We start from the raw sequence: 15,175 nt of genomic DNA on the forward strand, positions 1-15,175 counted from the left end.
CAGGAGCTTCTACTGAATACATACAAGTTAACAAAAGCCTAAATGATAAAACCCTTGGAGAAAGAAAACCAGAGTATTTTAGGGAAAGGAGGTGGGGCAGATGTATGTGTAGGAAAGGGTGTGGGGATGAGATGGCTAAAGAGGGAGTAAGATTTCATAGTTTTAAAATAGACTTAACCAACCCACTAATTATACACAGTGTCTGAAAACGCCAAAGCTGTTCTCTATTTGGAAAACAGCATTTGAAATAACTTGCAAGTATACTATATTTTTTCTTTCTCATTTTTTGGAAGAGAATGTGTTGGCCACGTATATCACAACAATTATTTTAAAAGAATTTTAAAACAAAGAGATTGCCCATAATCCAACCAACGTAGTCTTCACATTTTCATGTTTTTTTTTTCTCATTCCATTTGTATGCACATGACTTTTCCATCCTTATAAACTTTACATAGATGCAATTTTTCAGTCTTTCCCTACCTTATTCTCTTGAATATTTTTCCCTGAGGCCCAATAGGCTTCATTATGATCATTGTCATTGGCTAAGGAAGTCGCGATGTTTTAGATGGTAATAATAACTGTTCAGTGAATATGTGCATGCACAGAATGTTTTCCTTTTCCTTGACAATTGTCTAAGGAAGATTCCTCACTCAAAAAGTATGAACACTTTCAGGACTGGCAGTGAGTTTCAGCACCTCCAGCAATGAAGTCTGGTTTGGATCTCTGTAGCACCATATTTAATGCTTCCCTCTTATGCTAAAAAGCAACACACTGCACTGCAGGCCTCATTCACACAAAGCATGCCCCTCACTCCTTTACAAGAGAGCTGAGAGAGAACTTTCTGGACCCAGGACACTGATGTCTTGCAAGGGCTCTGAGAAGCTGGCAGTTGCCATTCAGATAAGCAAGGTGTGGACGCTGCCTGCACTGGGAAGCAGGATGGGGTGGCCTTTTTTGCAACATTCAACTCTGCTGCGTGGTAGTCAAGAAAAAGAGGAAATTATGTGAAAGGCCAAGCACTTTAGCAAAGTAAGTGTCCTCTCTTTTTCAGGTCTGAGCTCAATGATGTTTATGGTACACATTTTGTAGTGGGCATCAGGGGTTTGGCATGTGTCCAGTACATTTTAGTATCAAGAATATATGTCATGTGCAAATATACATGACATTCTGTCCTCTCAAAGGAGCTCAAAATTTAGAGGATCTTGGAACTGAACTTAAGTAACTCAAGTGCAAGTGAATGTTGTAGGGTGGGGAGAAGGGGATTGGATGAAGTCCTAGGTGAACCAGCTCAACCAGGGCTAGGTTTTCTGCAATATAAATTTTCCTCTTCCTGCCCTCTTAAATTTTGTCTTTAGTCTGTTTCAGGTACTATTGTGTCTATGTTCTGATGGAATATTACCTCAAATCCATTTTGGATTTAAGCTGTATTTGCAAGACTCACAAATAACAAGTAGCACCTTAAATAAAGAACATGTCATTGCCATCTGACTTAATAATGTGTACCATATAATGAGTTCTCTGTTACCATTATCAAAGCAGGAGCCACTTTTTAGATTCTCCCTCACTGTCATTTCAACAAAATACTTCTAATTTTGTTTTGTTTTCTTATAACTAAATACATATTCAATAGTTTTCCCATCTGAATTGTCCCTTTTTTCCCATCCAGATGTTCAGTGCCTTTTTGAGCTATAGCTGTGGATCCCACCCTGCTCCCAGAAATACAGAGGAATGTTGATACATAAGTTACAACCTCTGTATTCAACCTGTTTGGCATAGCTGAATAGATCATTCTCAGTGCCTCTCTCTGCAAACATTGTTTAGTTTGTCAACAATAAATCCAAACTGAAATTTCTCTCTCTCTCTCTCTCTCTCTCACACACACACACACACACACACACACACACATACACACACACTAAAGTTGGTTAGGCATGATTTTTCCTTGTGGCCCTTTCCCTAGATGTTGAACAAAAGGAAACAGTATGTGGTAACAGAATATATATGTCTGTTGTTGTTGTTTGTTTTTTGTTTGTTTGTTTTGAGACAAAGTCTCACTCTGTTGCCCAGGCTGGAGTGCAGTAGCATGATCTCAGTTCACTGCAACCTCCATCTCCCAGGTTCAAGTGATTCTCCTGCCTCAGCCTCCCAACTAGCTGGAATTACAGGCGCGCACCACCGTGCCTGGTTAATTTTTGTATTTTTGGTAGAGATGGGGTTTCGCCATGTTGGTCAGGCTCGTCTTGAACTCCTGACCTCGTGATCTGCCCGCCTCTGCCTCCCAGATTGCTGGGATTACAGGTGTGAGCCACTGCACCCAGCTGTGAGAATATATATGTTAAGGTTTCAAATAAGAAAGATTTGAAATCTCTTTCTAGAACATTCATACTGAGTTTGGGTTTAGGTTACTGTACCTCACCAAATCTTAATTTCATGCATTGGAAAAACGAAATAATAAAAATGATACCTGCCTTGTAAGGTTGTTTAGAAGATCAAATAAGAAAACTTCTGCAAAAACTCTCAGCATATTGTGGGACACACAGAAAGTTCTCCATAAATGTCAGCAACCCTGTTTTCCTCTTCCTTACGTCCCCATCACTAATGTACATAAAAGTATAACATGCAGCATGAGAAGTAGATTGACTCTGTCTAAGAATATCCTGTGTGAGAGGATTCTGTCCTGCCCTCCCTCCTAACCAAGATTCTGATTGTTATTGTCAGATGTGTTCCACGTCTCAGTGGCTGTCTGGGACAACACCTGGAGAATTCTTTTTTACTTTTTTAGTTGGCAAATAAAAATTATACATATTTATCATGTAAAACATGTCATTCTGAAATAGGTATACATTGCACAATGGCTAAGTTGAGCTACTTAACATAAACATTACCTCACTTTTCATTTTTTTTGTCCTGAGAACACTTGAAATCTACTCTCCTGGCAATTTTCAAGAATATAATAAGGCCAGGTGCAGTGGCTCATGCCCGTAATCCCAGCACTTTGGGAGGCTGAGGCGGGTGGATCATGAGGTCAGGAGATTGAGACCATCCTTGCTAACACGGTGAAACCCCGTCTCTACTAAATATACAAAAATTAGCTGGGTGTGGTGGTACGTGCCTGTAGTCCCAGCTACACGGGAGGCTGAGGCAGGAGAATCACTTGAATCTAGGAGGTGGAGGTTGCAGTGAGCTGAGATTGCGCCACCACACTCCAGCCTGGGCAACAGAGCAAGACTCAGTTGGACTAAAAAAAAAAAATACACTGTTATTAATTATAGTCAGCATATTTTCCAATAGATCTCTTGAACTTATTCCTCCTATCTGAAATTTTGTGGGCTTTAACCAACATCTCCCCAACCTCCCAGCCCTTACCCCCGGTAACCATCATTCTATTCTACTTCTGACTTCAACTTTTTCTGGGATTCCACATATAAGTGAGATCATGCAGTATTTGTTGTTCTGCATCTCGCTTATTTCATTTAATGTAATGTCTTCCAGCTTCATCCATGTTGTCATAAATGACAGGATTTCTTTTTATGGCTGAATAGTATTCCATTGTGTATATACACCTTTTGTTTATCCATTCATCTGCTGATGGACACTCAGGTTGATTTCATATCTTGGCTATTGTGAATAATGCTACAATGAACATGGAGGTGCAGGTATCTCTACGACATACTGATTTCATATCCTTTGGATATATACTCAGCAGAGGGATTGCTGAATTACATGGTGGCGCTAGTTTTAATTTTTTAAGGAACCCCTATACTGTTGTCCATAATGGCAGTACTAATTTACATTCCCACCAACAAAGTACAAGGGTTCCCTGTTTTCCACATCCTCTGCAACACTAGTTGTCTTTTGTTTTTTTGATAATAACCATTCTAACAGGTGTGAGATGGTATCTCATTGTGATTTTATTTTGCATTTTTCTGATAATGATGTTGAGCATTTTTTCACATACCTATTGGCCATTTTTATGTCTTTTGGGAAATGTCTATTCATACCCATTACTCATTTTTTAAGAATTAGGTTACTTGTTTTCTTGCTATTGAGTTGTTTGACTTCATTATTTATTTTAGATTCTAACTCCATATCAGATGTGTGGTTTGCAAATATTTTCTCCCACTACATAGGTTTTCTCTTGTTGATTGTTTCCTTGGCTATACAGAAGCTTTTTAGCCTGATATAATCCCATCTGTCTATATTTGCTTTTGTTGCCTGCGCTTTTGGGTTCCTAACCAAAAAATCATTGCCCAGACCAATGACATGGAGCTTTCCCATTTTCTTCTTCTAGTTTTACAGTTTCAGGTCTTAAGTTTACATTTTTAGTCCATTTTGAGTTGATTTTTATATATGGTGTGAGATAAGGGTCTAATTCCATTCTTCCACATGTGGATATCCAGTTTTCCCAACATCATTTATTGAAGAGACTGTCTTTCCCCATCACGTATTCTCAGCACTTTTGTGAAAAATCAACTGGCTGTAAATGTGTGGATTTATTCCCGGGCTCTCTATTCTGTTCAACATGTCTGTTATTATGTCAGCACCATGTTGTTTTGATTACTATAGCTATATAGTAGATTCATTTTGTTTTGTTTTACTTTGCTTTAGAGACAGGGTTTTGCTCTGTTCTCTGGCTGAAATTCAGTGATATGATCACGGCTCACTGCAGCCTCAACCTCCCAGTGGCTCAAGTGATCCTCCCACCTTAGTCTTCTGTGTAGCTGGGACTATAGGCATCTGCCACCATGCCTGGCCAATATTTAAAAAAATGTAGAGATGGAGTCTAGCTATGTTGTGTAGGCTGGTCTCAAACTCCTGGGCTCAAGTGATCCTCCTGCCTCAGCCTCCCGAAGTGCTGGGATTACAGGCATGAGCCACCACATCCGGCTGCTTTGTAGTAGATGTTGAAGTCAGATAGTGTGACGCCTCCAGCTTTGTTCTTTTTGCTCAAGAGTGCTTTAGCTATTCAGGGTCTTTTGTGGTTCCATACATGTTTTAGGATTGTTTGTTTGTTTCTGTGAAAAATATCGTTACAATTTTGACAGGGATTCCATTGAATTTGTAGATTGCTTTGGGTAGTATGGACATTTTAACAATATTAAGTCTTCCAATCTATGAACATGGGATATCTTTTCATTTATTTATTTATTTATTTTTTTGAGACGGAGTTTCGCTCTTGTTGTCTGTCCAAGCTGGAGTGCAGTGGCACGATCTTTGCTCACCGCAACCTCCACCTCGTGGGTTCAAGTGATTCTCCTGCCTCAGCCTCCAGAGTAGCTGGGATTACAGGCATGCACCACCACGCCTGGCTAATTTTGTATTTTTAGTAGAGACAGGGTTTCTCCATGTTGGCAGGCTGGTTTCGAACTCCCGACTCAGGTGATCCGTCTGTCTCGGCCTCCCAAAGTGCCGGAATTACAGGCTTGAGCCACCGCGCCTGGCCATATCTTTTCATTGATTTCTGTTTTCTTCCATTTGTTTCATTGATGTTTTCTAGTTATCAGTGTGCAGGTCCTTCACCTCCTTGGTTAAATTTATTCCCAAGTGTTTTGTTTGGTTGGGGGTTTTTTGGTAGCTATTATAAATGAGATTGTTTTCTTAATTTCCAAAAATCCCTTCTGCTGCTTCTATTCATCCCCTGGACTGCTGGCAGCCACTTATCTCTTTACTGTCTCTGTAGTCTTGACTTTTCCAGAATGTCATATAACTGGAATCATATAGTATGTAGCTTTTAAGATTGGGTTCTTTCACTTAGCAATATGCATTAAGTTTCTTCTATGTCTTTTCCTGCCCTGAAAGTTCCTATTTTTGTTGAATACTGTTTCACTGTATAAATGTTCCATAGTTTGTTTGTTCACCTATTGAAGGACATCTTGGTTGCTTCCAATTTTTGGCAATTAAGGATAAAGCTGCTAAAATGTCAGTGTGCAAGTTTTTGTATGGACACTTTTGTTTTTTAACCAAGTATACTTTATTAAATCATTAAAAAAAATTTTTTTTAGAGATGGGGTCTCACTCTGTTGCCCAGACCAAACTCAAACTCCTGGCCTCAAGTGACTCTCCTGCCTCAGCCTCCTGAGTAGCTGAGGCTGCAGGCTTTTTTTTTTTAATTGCTCTCAGTATATCTTCTTTGATGAGATATCTGTTCAGATATTTTGCCCATTTTTAGGTTGGATTGTTTTCATACAATTAAGCTTTAAGAGTTTTTTTATATGTTAAATGGAAGCCCTTTATGTGTTTTGCTAATTTTTTCCAAGTCTGTGGCTTGTCTTTTAATTTTCTTAACAGCAGCTTCTGCAGAGCGGTTTTTAACTTTAACAGAGTCCAAGTCATCAATAATTTTTCTTTCGCAAGTTATGCTTTTAGTGTTTTACTTAAAAAAATCGAAACCAAACCCAGGTTGCCTTGAATTTCTTATATTCTAAGTTTTACGTTTTTGTGTTTTACATTTAGGTCTATGATAAATTCTGAGTTAACTTTTGTGAAAAGTTCAAGGTGTCTAGATTCACTTTTTATGCATGTAAATGTACAGCTGATCACTACTGCTTGAAAAAGTATTCCTATGAAAAAGACTTCCTCCATGAATTGTCTTCTCTCCTTTGTCAAAGATCAGTTGACTGTTATTTGTGTTGGTTTATTTCTGGGCTCTCTGATATATTCTGCAAATACCAGTCTTTATTATGGGAGCTTTATAGTAGGTGTTTAAGTTGGGTAGCATCAGTCTTTGACTTTGTTCTTCAATATCGCATTGGCCATTTTGGGCCTTTGCCCCTCCACATAAACTTTAGAATTACTTTGTTGCTATCCACAAAATAACATGCTAGGATTTTGACTGAAATCACATTGAGCTTATAGACTAACATGGGAAGAACTGACAATATTGAGTCTTCCTAGCACTGAAATGAAATAGCTATTTATTGAAATGATCTTTGATTTCCTTGATTAGTTTTGTCATCTTCTTCACATAGATCTTGTCATATTTTATTAGATTTATACCTAAGCATTCCCTCTTATTGGTGCTAATGTGAATGGTGTGTTTGTTTGTTTTTTGTTTTTTTGAGATGGAGTCTCATTCTGTCGCCAGGCTGGAGTGCAGTGGCGCGATCTCGGTTCACTACAACCTTCCCCTCCTGGATTCAAGTGATTCTCTTGCCACAGCCTCCCAAGTAGCTGGGACTATAGGCACATGCCACGATGCCCAGCTGACTTTTTGTATTTTTAGAAGAGACAGGGTTTCACCATCTTGGCCAGGATGGTCTTGATCTCTTGATCTCGTGATCCGCCTGCCTTGGTCTCCCAAAGTGCTGGGATTACAGGCTTGAGCCACTGCACCCGGTGTGAATGGTGTTTTTAATTTTAAATTCAAATTTTTCATTGCTGGTATATAGCAAAGCAATTGGCTTTTGTATATTAACCTTTTTTTTTGTATTAACCTTTTATCCTGCAATCTTACTATAATTGCTTATAAGTTTCAAGAGTCTTTATGTAGATTCTTTGATTTCATTCCAGATGTTAACATCTTTCATTGGTTACCTTCTGTCTCCCATCTCCACATTCTGACTTTCCATTCTACTGGCCTTCTGAATTAATCTTGATGCTTATGTGTTAATAAAAAGGAAAAATGGCCAGGAAGCCAGTCCCTAAAAAGACACCACAACAAAGTATGCTTTCCTAAATTCCCAATAATATCTGTTTAGATGTTGCTGGGAACAGGCCTCCCAAATCTGGCCATAAACAGGCCATGAGAAACTGGCCATAAACAAATCTCTGCAGCACTGTGACATGCTTGTGATGGCTATGACGCCCACGCTGGAGGTTGCTGGTTTACCGGAATGAGGGCAAGGAACACCTGGCCCACCCAGGGCAGAAAACCGCTCAAGGCGTTCCTAAACCACAAACAATGGCATGAGTGATCTATGCCTTAAGGACATGTTCCTGCTGCGGATAACAAGCCAGAGCCTGTCCCTTTGTTTCCCATAAGGAATGCTTTTAGCTAATCTATAATCTATAGAAATAATGCTTATCACTGGCTTGCTGTCAATAAATATGTGGGTCAAACTCTGTTTAGGGTTCTCAGCTCTGAAGGCTGTCAGCCCCGATTCCCAATCTGCACTCTTGTCTTTGTCTTAATTCCTCTAGTGCTGCTGGGTTAGGGTCTCCATGACCGAGCTGGTCTCTGCAAGATGTTCTGGAAACTATGAGAAAGGGGAAGTATAGCCATTGTCAGTTTAGTAGAAACTATTTTCACATTAGAAAAAACACAGCTTTTGAGTTGTGCTTGAAATAAAGGAATGATTTCAAGACTGCACTGTGCAGTACAAGTTAGCATTGTAGGATAACTAGGGGAGAGGACACTTTGCACCAGACTTCAGCACAAACATCCCAGACAAATTAGTATGGAAGACTGAAGTACGAGAAAACTCGATTAACGGTGTATTTAGGTGTAGTGAAACTGGAAGACTGAATGTTTGTTTTTTGTGTGGGACAATTTTAAAAAGAAATACACATTGAATGCTGATTCAATACCTTTCCTTGCATAACCTTGGAGTTCTAAACTGTGATCATCAAAACAGCTTTATAATTAACTTTCTTCTTTTGATACTTTGGACTTCAGGTACAGAATATTGGATTAATCATAATCCCTGGTTCAAGACATTCTCAGCATTGGTTCATACATGGCTTCTTTTAGTTTCCGAATATAAGCATCCTAACTCTACTAACCCCAAGAAAACTGGAGCTTTGACCATATAGTACCACTTACTAGCACATCCCTTGCCACCTCTCATCTAAGGGCATTGTTCTGAATTTTTTCATCATCATTATCCTGCTTTCTTTTCACATAAAATCTATTGGCTGGGTGTGGTGGCTCACGCCTGTAATCCCAGCACTTTGGGAGGCCGAGGAGGGCAGATCACCTGAGGTCGGGAGTTCGAGACCAGCCTGACCAACATGGTGAAACACCGTCTCTACTAAAAATACAAAATTGCCGGGCGTGGTGGCAGATGCCTGTAATCCCAGCTACTCGGGAGGCTGAGGAAGGAGAAATCGCTTGAACCTAGGAAGCGGAGGTTGCGGTGAGCTGAGATTGTGCCATTGCACTTCAGCCTGGGCAACAAGAGCAAAACTCCATCTTATTAAAAAAAAAAAAAAAATCAGCCGGGCGCAGTGGCTCACGCCTGTAATCCCAGCAGTTTGGGAGGCCAAGGAGGGCGGATCAAAAGGTCAGGAGATCCAGACCATCCTGGCTAACACGGTGAAACCCCGTCTCTACTAAATATACAGGCGGGCGCCTGTAGTCCCAGCTACTCCGGATGCTGAGGCAGGAGAATGGCGTGAACCTGGGAGGCGGGGCTTGCAGTGAGCCGGGATCGTGCCACTGCACTCCAGCCGGGCGACAGAGCGAGACTCCGTCTCAAAAAAAAAAAAAAAAAAAAATCGATTACATGCAAATGTATTTTAAAGTGTTTATAGGTGAGCATGTTGCATATTTTGAGACTAGTTTTGCTTACTATACTGTACTTCTTTCTGTATTTCTAAAGCTTACTATACTTGAAGACTTTTTCGCATAATATACTTCTATTTTGTTGTGTCACTATGGATCAGTAGTTTTGGTTACAGTGTATTATTCCGGTGTATGAATATATCACATTATATTCATCCACTCTTCTTCACTGGGAATTTGACTTGTTTCTGGGCTTTTGCTTTTGTAAACAGCACTATAAAACTTCGTGTAGTGGTCCCCCATTTATCTTTTTTTTTTTTTTTTTTCTGAGACGGAATCTCACTCTATTGCCCAGGCTAGAGTGCAGCGGTGTGATCTCGGCTCACTGCAATCTCTGCCTCTTGGGTTCACGAGATTCTCCTGCCTCACCCTCCCCAGTAGCTGGGATTACAGACACCTGCCACCGCGCCTGGCTAATTTTTGTATTTTTAGTAGAAACGGGATTTCACCATTTTGGCCAGGCCGGTCTCAAACTCCTGACCTCATGATCCACCTACCTTGGCCTCCTAAAGTGCTGGGATTACAGGCTTGAGCCACCGCTCTTGGCTGTGGTCTCCCATTTATCTATGTGTCAGTTTTTCTTAGGTATGCACTTGGGAGTGCAATTTCTGGACTATTCGGTACGTAAAAGTTCCACTTTAAAACATAGTATCGGCCGGGCGCGGTGGCTCACGCTTGTAATCCCAGCACTTTGGGAGGCCGAGGCGGGCGGATCACGAGGTCAGGAGATCGAGACCACGGTGAAACCCCGTCTCTACTAAAAAATACAAAAAATTAGCCGGGCGTGGTGGCGGGCGCCTGTAGTCCCAGCTACTCGGAGAGGCTGAGGCAGGAGAATGGCGTGAACCCGGGAGGCGGAGCTTGCAGTGAGCCGAGATTGCGCCACTGCACTCCAGCCTGGGTGACAGAGCGAGACTCCGTCTCAAAAAAAAAAAAAAAAAAAAAAAAACATAGTATCGAACTTTCTCAAGGATTGAACCACTTTCCACTAATGCCAGCAATGCAAGAGAACACATAGATTATCTGCCAACACTATATATTGACAGATTTTTAATTTTTTGTTGCTTGAATGGGTAGTTTTCATTTGCAGTGGAACTTCTCCCACCTTGTAACTTGTCTTTTCACATTCTTTGAGGATACTTTAATGTGTTTCAGAGAATAAAATATCCTTTTAATAGATAAATTCATTAATAATACATTTATAGTATGCTTTGTGTCTTTTTTTTTTTTTTTTGAGATGGAGTCTTGCTCTGTCGCCCAGGCTGGAGTGCAGTGGTGCAATCTCGGCTCACCGCAACCTCTGCCTCCGGATTCAAGTGATTCTCCTGCCTCAGCCTCCCAAGTAGAAGGGATTACAGGCCTGTGCCACTGCGCCTGGCTAATTTTTGTATTTTTTAGTAGAGACGGGGTTTCACCATGTTGGCCAGGTTTTGTGATCTGCCCGCCTTGGCCTCCAAGTGATGGGATTACTGACGTTAACCACTGTGCCTGGCCAAGAAGTCTCTCTATCCTACGGCAGCCATCTTTTTTCTCTGACAGTTTTCAAATTTTGTTTTACATTTAAGCCCTTAACTTTTTTCCTATGGCATAACATACGGATTTTTTCCTTTTCCATACAGAAAACCAATTCTTCTAGCTCTAATTATCGAACAGTCTCCTTTCCTGAATGCAATGTGCCACATCTCTCTTATGCCAAAGTTCAGTCCGTGCAGAGTTCTCTGGGCAATCTATTCAATTCAGGTATCTGTCTGTCCCCATCAGCTAATAACATGCTATTTTAACTAACAAGGCTTCACAGTAAGTCCTGACATTTAGCAGGACAAGTCCCTGTCTCCCTGCTCTTTTCTGAAATGTTCTAGCCTTTTGCTCTTTTTAACTTTTACTTTTAGAATCAACTAAACAAGCTCCACGAAAAAAAAAAATCAAGTGGAATTCTGATTGGGATTACCTTGAATCTATGCCTATCGAGGGACAAATGACATTTTTTGATACTGTCTTCCTATCCACTAACATCTATTTCCTGAGTTCCTATTACCCCTTAATGTTTTAGAATTCTTTCTTGACGAGGCCATCAACATATATTGTCAATTTCCTAGGTAACTAAGATTCTGATATTATTGTCAAATGGTGTTTCCTGGTTTTCTAGGTAACTGGTGTAAAGAAATGCAACTGTCTTCTAAAAACTAATGTTGTATCTAGCTACCTAACTAAACCCTATTATTTCCAGTAATTTAATGATTTAAGTTTTCTATAAAAACAATAATGTGCAAATAATGAGTGCTACCTCTTTTCTTATCATTTTTCTGTCTTGTCTTGCTCCACTGATTATAATCTCCAACACAACTTTGAACAGTAATCAGTAATAGTGGGCAGTCATCTTTGTTTCTGACTTTAAAAGGAAGCTTTCCTCTTTTTAGTTGATGCTTGGTTTTGTGTTTGTTTGGCTAGTTGATTTCACATAGAACTATCAGCTTAAGGAAATTCCTTTCTAGTCTTAATTTATCAAGTTTAATTTTTCTTATCACGAATGGGTGTTAAATTCTATTACTTCACCTGAATCTATTAAGACAGTCGTAACGGTTTATTCTCTTTATAATCCGTTAATGTGATCAATTTACAGATTTTGATAATTAAACCATCCTTTATTTAAACAGAACATGAAAGTAAGTAAATAATTTTAAACTGAGAAATTTATAGTGTAAAATTATTGCCTTCATCTGTTTTACATAACATTTCATGTTTAAAAATGTTTGGCTACCAGACACATTTGAAAACCACAGGATCTTTCAAGGGTCTTTCTACTCCGCAATTCTACAATTGCCCTGCAGTTTGAATTATACTCTTAAAATTTCTCCAATCCTACAAGAAAAAGCTTCTATTAGATGTTAACTGAGTGTGACAGTGTAGAAAAGGGAATCAGACAAGGACTAAAAAATACATTTAAGTAACAGAGAGGAGTGCTTGCCTTTGAAGATATGCTCAGGTCTTCAACTCAGAGGAATACAAAATTACAATTTATGATCATAAGCTTAGTCACAAATAGATGCGAGACAAATAATGGTAGTTCTCTTACAAAATTAGGAAAGTAGAAAACTAAAAGACCAAAAAATAAAATTAACTACCAGAAAGAATAAGAGAAAAAGTAATACAAGGGAGCATTCTGGTTTTCCTTTTTATTTAATCAAAGACTGGTGAATAAACATAAATACAGCACAATTACTTCAGATCATTCTTCATATTGTATACACACAAACCCATGAACATAATCTGAAAGAAACCTGTAGACAGCAATGAAATGCATACAGCTTTTTCTTCCCTCGCTCAAAAAAAAGTTTAAACACACAAACTTAGAATCTCATCAGCACACACTCTCGTGACAAATGATTCAGACATAAATAGTGGGTGCAAAGAAACTATATGCTAACATATGAATAACCTTTGTTAATGAAAAAACAGAAGCAGCCATAATGATTAAGATACATTCAGTTACCGATAACTAGTTGTGCCCTAAAGGGCATTATTAAAAGAGAAATCCGTGCTGCAGAGAAAAGCGATATATACATACACAATGAGAAAATAAACTGCAAGATTAATGCATGCATGTTTAATACTGGAAAAATCACAGCCCTCCAAAATTTTTGCACGTTTGTTATAAAAGCCCTCTGCACTCAACTAAAATTAAAATGATCTTAAAAGGATAATACTTGTAAAGTTTAAGTCTTCTCAGCCACAGAAATTGCAATGGAAATAAATGTTCAGAGTCATTTTCAAAACAAAACCAAAACAAAACCAAAACAAAAATCTATTCTTCCGATGACATGCAAGATACACTGCTCTACATTCCCAATGACTAGGAAAAAAAAAACCTCAAGTCAATTTTTAGTTTGCAGATGCTCAAGAATTTTGTATTCCCGCAGGAGTTCAAATCTTTTGGATCTTTTCGCCAACAACTACTGGATTTTCTTTTCTGATTTTCTCAGCAGCATCAGCTTTGTAATTGTAAGAGCAATTGTGTACATCTGAGTAACGGTGTACACCACAGTAAACATTTCCACACCGGCATTCAAACCCTGGAAATGGAGTAATACACATAGATGAGTTGAAGGATGAAATATTAAGGTCTCCAGCATAATTAATACTGAACAGCACAATATATTTAGAGCAGCAATGTAAACTAAAGAATCATTCTAAATACACTGTCTCACAAACTACATTCTTATTTACTATCTGAGAGCTTCATTTCTTGTTCCTATCTACAAACGTAGGTTTGCCCTAGAGCAAGTCCTCTGAGCTTCTTTCTTCACCTGTGATATGGCAACAATTACTTCTTAAAAAAAACACAGTTGCTAGGTTGAAAATGTAAAACATTGTTCAAATCCAAACACTACAATGTGAGAATAAGCCTACTGTCAGAAGGCAGTCTTGGCATTTATTTAAGAAAGATCAAATAATACCTCTGAAAGAACTGTTAACGAAGAACACAGCTTCGATATTTGCTTTTCTCTGCTAACCTCCAATGGAGATGTGAACTGTACTGCAGTTGAGAGGTAAAGAGCACAGGATCTAGAGTCTGACTGCCTCAGTGTGAATCTACTTACTAATGAAGGCAAATTAGCCTCTCTGAGCCTGAGTTTCTGCATCTGTAATTTTGGAATAATAATAAGTAAGGATTAAATGAGGAATGAATTTAATTCTGAACATATGGTAAAACACACAATAAATGCTACTTAATTTTAAGAAAATGCCTGGAGTTAAAGCCAAAATCGAGATGTAATGGGTGCAGCCAGTCTTTATATAAAACTGGTCCTGCTCCCCCAAATTAGAATTTTATGGTATGATACAATTGTTGGAAATGGAGCATAGGAATCAATATTTTAAACATTAATATTTGATGTTAACATCCATTGCCACATTTTTAACTTCAAAGACTTATTTGTAACTTCATAATAATCAATGAAAAATGAAGCAAACAACACTGTATTAGATTGGACAAGATGAAAATTACTAAATCTCACCCTTCGAATCCTGAAGTCTGAGGGTTTGTGAGATTTAGAAAGGCTATCTGTTTTTACTTTTTCTTTTTTTTTTTTGAGACGGAGTCTCACTTTGTCGCCAGGCTGGAGTGCAGTGGCACGATCTCGGCTCACCACAATCTCTGCCTCCCGGGTTCAAGCCATTCTCCTGCCTCAGCCTCCCGAGTAGCTCGGATTACAGGTGCATGCCACCACACCCAGCTAATTTTTGTATTTTTAGTAGAGACTGGGTTTCACCATGTTGGCCAGGATGGTCTAGATCTCTTGACCTTGTGATCTGCCTGCCTTGGCCTCCCGAAGTGCTGGGACTACAGGCATGAGCCACCACACCCAGCCCTAGAAAGGCTATCTTTAATATTAAATATGTATATTTTAAAATGTCTTTTTTTTTGACACAGGGTCTCACTCTGTCACTCAGGCTGGTATGAAGTGGCGCAATCATAGCTCACTGCAGCCTCGACCTCCTGGGCTCAAGCAATCCTCCCACCTCAGCCTTCTGAGTAGCTGGGACTACAGGTACATGCCGTCATGCTCAGCTAAATTTTTAAAATTTTTTGTAGAGACTGAGTCTCACTATGTAGTCCAGGTTGGTCTTGAACTCCTGGCCTCAGGTGATCCTCCCACCTTGGCCTCCCAATGC

The 15,175-nt window shown here is 39.3% G+C and overlaps 1 protein-coding gene across 5 annotated transcripts in view; it reads right to left on the reverse strand.

Annotated features, from left to right (window-relative positions):
* Nucleotides 1-8,042: 8,042 nt before the first annotated feature.
* ZFAND6 (zinc finger AN1-type containing 6) overlaps nucleotides 8,043-15,175 on the reverse strand; it is a 78,763-nt gene continuing 71,630 nt past the window's right edge. For 4 of the 5 annotated variants that reach the window (XM_032176224.2, XM_032176225.2, XM_032176227.2 and 1 more), the window contains one exon: nucleotides 12,659-13,572. In XM_032176224.2, the coding sequence (XP_032032115.1) occupies nucleotides 13,424-13,572 (149 nt within the window). In that variant the 3' untranslated portion in view covers nucleotides 12,659-13,423. Of the gene's footprint in view, nucleotides 8,196-12,658; nucleotides 13,573-15,175 lie in introns of those variants that run through there. The other variant, XM_058427832.1, reaches the window with a different exon arrangement.

The sequence above is a fragment of the Hylobates moloch genome, unplaced genomic scaffold (assembly GCF_009828535.3).
Source record: "Hylobates moloch isolate HMO894 unplaced genomic scaffold, HMol_V3 SCAFFOLD_14, whole genome shotgun sequence".
Classification (NCBI taxonomy): domain Eukaryota; kingdom Metazoa; phylum Chordata; class Mammalia; order Primates; family Hylobatidae; genus Hylobates; species Hylobates moloch.